The 8,904-nt window shown below is 42.8% G+C and overlaps 1 protein-coding gene across 1 annotated transcript in view; it reads right to left on the bottom strand.

The window, feature by feature from the left end:
• RAB3GAP2 (RAB3 GTPase activating protein subunit 2 (non-catalytic)) overlaps window positions 1-8,904 on the bottom strand; it is a 105,245-nt gene that overhangs the window by 76,882 nt on the left and 19,459 nt on the right. The window contains exon 2 of the mRNA XM_010853264.1: window positions 7,315-7,376. Coding sequence (XP_010851566.1) covers window positions 7,315-7,376 — 62 coding nt within the window. The remainder of the gene's footprint in view (window positions 1-7,314; window positions 7,377-8,904) is intronic.

The following is an 8,904-nucleotide window of genomic DNA, read 5'->3' as shown; positions in this document are numbered from 1 at the left end:
AGCCTCTTTTCTCCACTGAATTTCCTCACTGAGCTATCCTTATTTCAGCCTCTTTTCTTCACTGAATTTTACTGAGCTATCCTCATTCTATTACTCTTTATATCCTTAATTAACATTTAATTAAGCAATTGTTTCCTGATCTTCGCCTACGCCGTCTCTCCTTCGAATACCCTGGATCAGCCGGGGCTGGTCCCCGGCAGGGTGGCCAATCCAGTTTTGGAGGATGCCCTGTGCCCTGTAAGACACCTCACAGCATCCCTCCAGTTAGCACCTCCCCCCAAGCTATGACAAGCCAAAGTGTCTTGAGACATTGCCAAATGTCCCCTCAGTGGCGAAATCACCCCCAGCTGAGAAGCACTAGGCTAAACCCAGCTTCGTGTTAATGTGGAGAGGAAGGACACTGGGAAACAAAAGTGTTTCTAATAGTCCAAAGTCCTGATGAGGCCCACCTTAGGAAAGAGACCCTCTGCGACCACACCCCTCACAGGAGAGCCTGGGGCGTGCCCGCAGCATCCTGTGGGTGCTCTCCTGCCTCTGGCCCAGCCCGTGCTTATGGCTCTTCTGTGCCAGATGGCACCAGAGTCCACTGGCACTAAAATAAGGCAAGATATTTTCCAGCATTACCCCAGATTATTGCCTGAGATGATAAAGAATCTGCCTCCAATGTGGGAGGTCTGGGTTGGGAAGATTTCCTGGAGAAGGGAATAGCAGCCCACTCCAGTATTCTTGTCTGGAGAAGCCCATGGACAGAGGAGCGGGCTACAATCCATGGAGTCACAAAGAGTCCGGCAGGACCGAGCAACTAACACTTTCACTAATGCTCTAAGAATCTCTAATCAGGTCGTGCTGTCTCCTCTGGGGCCTCTACCTGGCCAGCATGCTTATATTCCCATTAATGTGTGAAATCAGTAGTGCCTCTGTAAACGGCATGCTATCACCTTCTGTAAAACAGATGGAACAAAGTCCTAGAGTGTCTTTTTGAATGGAAATTTCCCATGCTGCCTACCTTAACTGAGGACCTTAACCCAAGACTTTTTGTGTTCCTGTTCCAGAAACTGCTGTCAAGCTAATCCTTGATTCTGTACTTCCAACCCTTTGGTTTTAATGAAAGAAAGCTCATTCAATCTGCCTTGCTAGTTAAAATTAAATTAATCTGGCAAGTTTCTTCCCACTGCCTCAACTCTCTTTATAGCATGAGGCTGAGCAAAATAGCACCTTACTCCCAAAGCAAAAAATTACACCCCAACTAAAAGCCCTTGCATGCATGATATGTAGCTTCAGTCATATCTGACTCTGTGTGACCCCATGGACTGTAGTTTGCCAGGCTTCTCTGTCCATAGGATTTTCCAGGCAAGAATACTGAAGTAGATTGCCATTTCCTTCTCCAGGGGATCTTCTTGACCCAGGGATCGAACTCGTGTCTCTTGTATCTCCTGCACTGGCAGGTGGGTTCTTTACCACTAGCACCACCTGGGAAGCTCAATTCCCATTACAGCATGAGGCTCAGCAAAGTATCACCTCCTTCCCAAAGAGAAAACTATACCCCAACTAAAAGCCCTTGTGCTGTGCTGTGCATAGTTGCTCAGTCGTGTCCAACTCTGCAACCCCATGGACTGTAACCCGCCAGGCTCCTCTGTCCATGGGGATTCTCCAGGCAAGAATACTGGAGTGGATTGCCATCCTCCAGGGGATCTTCCCAACCGAGGGATCGAACCCAAGTCTCCCACATTGCAGGTGGGTTCTTCACCATCTGAGCCACCACGGAAGCCCATTATAACACTGTAAAAAATACAATTTATTATCTGTCATACATCATTAAGTGATAGGTATTACAGTACAATATCTTCTTTCCCCATTTCCCCCAGTCAGGTACTATCTGTCATGATGCCAACTTAGAATTCAATACGGGGAAAGATCTTTGTTTAGCCTTTTCTTCCATCCTGAAAACCTATTCTGTTTGTCTTTCAGTCTTTTAGTGTACTTACTCACGGGCGAGGAGGAGCTTCTTAACCTTATTCAATGCACTTCTAGACATAAAAGTTACACCTGATATGGATCTGTTATTTGGGGCACTGTTAGGACTGATTTGTATCCCACCCCCAAATTCACAAGCTCTAACCCTCAACGTGACTATCTGAAGATGGGCCTTTAATGAGGCAATTAGGGTGAAATAAAGTCTTAAGGGCACAGCCCCAACCTGTTACATTGGTATCCTTATAAGAGGAAGAAACACCAGAACCCACTCTCTGTCTTCACACACAGAGTAAAGGCCAGGTAAGGACGCAGCCGTCTGCAAGCCAGGAAGAAGAGTCTCATCAGGAACCAACCCGGATGGCACCCTGCCCTTGGGATTCCAGCCTCTGGGACTGTGAGAAAATGAATTTCTGTTGTTTAAGCCACCCAGTCTGCAGTATTCTGTTATGGCAGCCGAAGAGACTAACAAAGGCATGAAATATCTACAGGAGAAGGACATTTGTCCTTTTCTATAATGGAAGTCATGCTTAAAGTTCCAAAGCCTGCCATACAGATGAATGCCTTCTTGGACGCGGCTGGCTATTGATGATAATAGATACTAGATTATGCTTTCTTCACTGAGTCCTCGTTCTACTTGACACCCCAGAAGCAAAATTAAAGAGGCTTTCTCTTTCCTTAGCAAAGCCTTATCCAGACCCCTGGTACTAAATCTCTCTGATTACAAAAGCTTTTTACTCCTTTCTGCCATAAAAATAAACTACTATCAAAGAGTTGACAGTCTCCTGGAGATTAAAAGCACTCTGACTTTTTATAGCTCTTTTGCTGGACTCAATAGCAGTGAGCTGGCCTTCAGGTCGGCAGTCAGTGGCAGAGGCTGCCATACTTTACTCTTAGGTACCCTTCTCTGTGGTTCACTGACACACCACTGCAGCCTCCTGAAGACCAGAACACGACTCGTCTCTTAATGTCAGACTAAACAAGAATGAAAGCCTACTTTCATTACTCTGCTAGTCACAGTAACTGCCAATGGCAATTGGTGGAGAAGCCTCTCATTGTTTTGATAGTGACAGCACCCTGACTTAAAGCCGCTCCACTTCTTCAATCCTGTTCTCTCTCATCTTTAAGGATTGGAAGAAGTGGTCTCTCTCATCTTTAAGGGCTTCCCTGATAGCTCAGGTCTGCCTGCAATGCAGGAGACCCCAGTTTGATTTCTGGGTCGGGAACATCCCCTGGAGAAGGGAGAGGCTACCCACTCCAGTATTCTTGGGCTTCCCTTATGGCTCAGCTGGTAAAGAATCCGCCTGCAATGTGGGACACCTGGGTTCGATCCCTGGGTTGGGAAGATCCCCTGGAGAAGGGAAAGGCTACCCACTCCAGTATTCTGGCCCGGAGAATTCCATGGACTGTGTAGTTCATGGGGTCGCAAAGAATCAGACCATGACTGAGTGACTTTCACTTCACTCATCTTTAATGTGAACAAGAACTTTCAAGGGACTCATGGAAGGCAGGGTTTGGGTTTGCTGTCTGTACACGACGAGAGAGGGTAGGAAGTTCCCTCTCCATTCCAACTAGGTGGTTACACCTACTACCCTGACTATAGCGTGCCACTTCTGCATTTCACACATTCGACAAAATGCACTCTTGATTCTTGCTAGGCCCCTGGAGCTGGCTGTGCCTTTGGAGTTGTTAATCACCGTAGATGGTAGCAGAAGTAACAGAAGTCTCTTGCTTCAGCTGAGTAAAATTACTAATAGTCCTGGTTATAAAATTTTTCTCAACAGAACTTCATAATGATGCTACACAGAGAAAGTTCTAGATGCTGCTGCTGTGTCAGGCAGAGGTCACATCCTTTTCCCTGGCCACAGTGCCATGTTGTCTTGTTTTGAAGACTGGATCCAAATTCAAAGAAGCTCTCTTAAACACTGCAGGATGACTTGAACATCTGAATAACTGCCTTAGTGTTCTAGCCCACTTTTGTTGTCATCCAAATACCTTCTCCCTCACCATATATATGAGACCATGACAGGGCAAAGGGTTCAAACAGGAATGACTGGTACCCCCAAACTGTTGTCAACAAGGCCTAACTATACTGCCTTACTTGCTGCATTTCAAGTCCACAGTGTGAGCAAATCCATCAAGACAAAGAGAAAAAGCCACCCTCGTTCCCAAGGGTCACTTGTGAATACTCACCTTTTATGTGAATCAAGCCATGCTCACATGTGAGTAATTTCATGTGTTTTCAGAAGGAGTAGAAGCATATTTTGGCTTTTAACTGAAACAGTTAAGCTATGTCATCCCTAGATTTAGGATCACCTTCCCAATAAAGAGAAGACAACATACTTACATGTCAGATTCAAAGGAGGTTGGTAACACTCACACAGTCTAACTAGGCTGTCATTGTCCATGTCACCAGGATCAGCTGGGAAGGTGCAACATCAAAATGAAGTACTGAACAATAAACAACCCATGACCTTTATGAGCATGGGAGGTAACCTATCACACAGAGCAGCCAAGGTGAGCTTCAAAAACCAGAAATTAGTGTGGTTTCTGATCACAGGTAGAATAAACTTCAAATTCACAAAGACTTACCAGGCCTGCCTACTTCTCTGACCCCAGCCTGTAGTGATCCCATGGACTGCAGCCCACCAGGCTCCTCTGTCCATGGAATTCCCCAGGCAAGAATACTGGAGTGGGTTGCCATTTCCTTCTCCAAGGGATCTTCCTGGCGCAGGGATAGAACCCGGGTCTCCCACATTGCAGGTGGATTCTTTACTGTCTGAGCCACCAGCAAGTCCCATTTTCTCCTATGTTGGCTTATACGCCATGAGAACCTGTGAGCTTAAGGAAGGCAAAACCAAAAAGCGGGTCTATGACACACAATCAGTGAACCCACCCCAGTAATATTATCAGGGAAGATGTAGCAGATCTTTGTAAGGAGAACTAGCCTTGCACACAAATCCCCAACTGCGTCATTCACAAGTAAAAATCCATTCCAAATGGACCAGTAAACTCTTTAAGATGAGGGAGGGCCTCTGGGCCTCTAAATAGGTACCAAAACTCAGCACCAGCTTATTTTTCTGTAGTTTTCCTCTTTTTTTTTTGCCACACCATGTGGCATACGGGATCTTAGTTCCCAGATCAGGATAGAACCCATACCCTCTGCAGCAGAAGCAAGAAGTCCTAACCACTGGACCACCAGGGAAGTCCCTGACCTCATATAAATCTACGCACTGCACCCCCCCACCCAAATATCCTACACTGGATGCTGAAGAACAGACTCAGTAAAATCCTCATATGAGCTCTGAGGGTGAAATGAAAAGGAGAAAGAATTGAAGACAATCTAGAGTCTAAGTTATGAGTAAGTCAGTCTTATTAGCAAATGCAGAGACAGTATAACTGAGTCTCCCTGTTGACACAGGACTAGAGCAGAGAGGGACAAGGTGGTGTTTGTGGAGGTGATGGGATAACTAAGTTCCTTGAGCTGCATTGCATCCCAATCCTCCTTGAGGTCCTCTGAAATGGTTCCCTGTTCTGCATCTCCCCTTGGAGCTTTGCTACAACTCTATATGACATTTACATGCTCTGCTGCTCACAACATGATGCTCTCTCATTTCTCCTCCACATCTATTCTTTTTGTCTTTCCCAACAAGGTAAGTGATACACCATGCATTCAGTAGCTCAAGCCAAATATCTGGAAGGATTTTCAAAGACCTTTTATTATGGACAGTTTCAAAGATTGACAAAAATAAAGAGAATGGTACCTATTACTCAGCTTTAGGGAGCAGCAACATCTTGTTATACTTTATCTACTATACACCATGCCCCAGATTAAAGAAATTAAATCTAGGTTCTTCCTTCCCCCCTCATACCTCACAGCCAATTCATAGGAATGTCTTAGCATTATCTCTCAAACTCATCCTGAATCTACCAATTTCTCATTTTCTCTATTTTAATGCAAGTCACCATCATTTCTCAACTGAACTCCTCTAGCAGCCTCCTAATTGGTTTTCCTTGCTTCCACTTTTGCTCCCTACTTCAATCTATTCTAAACAGCAGCAAGATGAACAATAAGGAATCAGATCAATGTGGTTTCCTATTGCATTTAGAATAAACTTCAAATTCATGAAGTGTTTAATCAGGCTGGTTTGCTTCTCTAATCCCCTCTTGTAGCCACCTCAGTCCTGCCAAGCCCCACTGGCCTTCTCTACCTTCCTTCTAATACCAAGCCCATCCTGCCACAGGGCCTTTGCATGAGCTGTTGCCCTGGCCTGTGATGCTCTTTGCCAGACCTATACTTCGCTGATTCCCCGCCATCTTTCAAACCTCAGCTTAAAGTCACATCCTTAAACACCTTCCCAGGCCACCCAATCTACAGTTGTTACATCACCATTTGCATTCTCTACTACCACCATTTGATATTTTTCATGTACCTTAAAAAAAAATTTTTTCCCCTCTCTCGCCAGCTGGGCACAGGGATGATAAGACCTATCCAGTATATAGGTTCATTTCTCTTTCGTAAAAAAACAAAAAAAAACAAAAAAAAACTAAACCCTGATTTTGTTCAGGTATCAACTCCTCCCCTGTGCAGCCATGGGCCTCAGGAAAAGCTGACCCTCTATCCTCCAACTTCAGGAATGACTGATATGATTGACTGACGAAAATCTCATATACCTTGCTAGTGGCTAGTTCAGAAATAAGCCAAGGAGATAAAAGGCAAGGAAGAAAGCTATAAAAAGCCCCAGCCTTTTTCTCTCTCTGGGCAGGAATGAAAAAACAAGTTGCCCCACCACACCTGTGAGAGCAACAAGCTTTAGGATGAAGTCAACATGGTGTATGCAGAATAGAACGTGAGTCTTTGATGACATAGTTGAATTGCCTCGTCAACCCATCTGGGAATACATAGTATCTCTGACTTCCTTTTATGTGAGCTAATAAGTATCCCTCTTATTTAAGCCAGTGTAGGTTAGATTTTCTATTATCTATAGGTAAAAATACACTACACACAGGGACTCTGTTTACTTGCTCAATGCTATACTCCCAACACCTAGAATATGGTGGGCACTTAACAAATCTATGTTGAATGAATAAATTCAAGAGTCTGAAAGAATAACCAATGAAGGAGAAAGAATCCTAAAACAATTATTCTCCACTGAGCCCAATGACTGAGCTATAAAATGTCATTAAATCCTTAAGAACAGGCATCTACTTAAGTACTATTGAGTAAGCAAAAAATGTTCTTGATAACGATTTTAAAATGTTGACCTAACACTGAAATATGTCACCATCATTACAAAAGGAAAATGCCACTATCAAAAAGCATGCATATTTTTGCAGACTTACAGGTTCTTGGGGTTCTGATTCTTCCCATGCTCCCCAACCATCATCTTCCCAGTTTGATTTACCTGTTTTGAAAAAGATGAAAAGTGCTTACTACGTAAAATATAGAGCTTAAGTTATTTTAAAAACATTTCCTCTAAACATAATAGAACCAACCTCATATTAAGGAAGAAAACAACGGTAAACTATACTATACTAGGTCAGGATTTTGCTATATGTAATAATATTCAGGAAACATCTGACCCGGATTTCCACTATGTGATAGTAAAAGTGTGCGAGTTGGTTGGATTTTAAGATATTGGACATCAAGTTTACCCACATTTAAATCAAACTGCAAAGGTGACTTTTTAAAAAATCTTAAAATGACAATTATCTGTTACTTCATATATTAGACAAGTTAAATGTACATAGTGGCCAAAAACACACCTAAAATTTCACACAGATATCTTTAAAAGTGTTTTAATAAGATAATGTATCAAAGATTAAGAAAACAATTTTGAAACCAGATTGGTCTACTATTTTCCACCTTCTCCTGACACTCTGGGAATTCTTATACATGATAACACTGTCTTGGATTAAAATAAGATGTCCAACCACCACTGCAATGGGGAATTAAAAATCCCAAACTGGGGGCTTCCCTGGTAGTCACTGGTTAAGAATCTGTCTTCCAATGCAGGAGATGAGGGTTTGATCCCTGGTCAAGGAACTAAGATCCCACTTGCTACAGGGTAACTAAGCCCACGCACAGCAAGTAGAGAAGGCCCACGTGCCGCAACAAAGACCCAGCACAGTCAAATTTTTTAAAAAATGAAAAAAAAAAAAAACCCAAATTAATGAGTACATTTTTATATAATTATCTTTGAATTTATTTTATATCATATCAGAAGAGAATGAATAAAACTATCATTTTTAAAGGAACTATTAATATTCTGAACCAAACACCAGATACTCTATATGTATGACTTCAAATCAAATTAAAAAACAAATCAAAGTTTCCCTAAGTGTGAAAAGAGCAGATAGTTGTCTAATTGTAAGTTTAGCCCCAGAATCAGATTACCTAGGTTCATCCTGGATCCAGCCCTTATCAGCTCTGTGACCCAGAACAGTTACCCGGTATTCATAAGCTTTAGCTCTTTTACCATAACATCATAGAAAATGACAGTACCTACGGTTAGTGGGATTGCCATCAGCATGCTAAGTCCCCAGTACCTGATACATAATAAGTTCTTTTTTAATATAAATTTATTTTAATTGGAGGCTAATTACTTTACAATATTGTATTGGTTTTGCCATACATCAACATGAATCCGCCACGGGTGTACACGTGTTCCCCATCCTGAACCCCCCTCCTACCTCCCTCCCCATCCCATCCCTCTGGGTCATCCCAGTGCACCAGCCCCGAGCATCCTGTATCATGCATCGAACCTGGACCGGCAATTCGTTTCACATATGATATTAGACATGTTTCAATGTCATTCTCCCAACATAGTAAGTTCTTAATACCAGTCATCAGGATTTAGCTATTAAAATACTACAAAATATAAATAAAATATTGTATTTAAACCAATTAGCCTCAAAATTCTGGAGGAAGAA

The sequence above is a fragment of the Bison bison genome, unplaced genomic scaffold (assembly GCF_000754665.1).
Source record: "Bison bison bison isolate TAMUID 2011002044 unplaced genomic scaffold, Bison_UMD1.0 scf7180017864325, whole genome shotgun sequence".
Lineage (NCBI taxonomy): Eukaryota > Metazoa > Chordata > Mammalia > Artiodactyla > Bovidae > Bison > Bison bison.
This window is presented reverse-complemented; position numbering and strand designations above follow the sequence as displayed.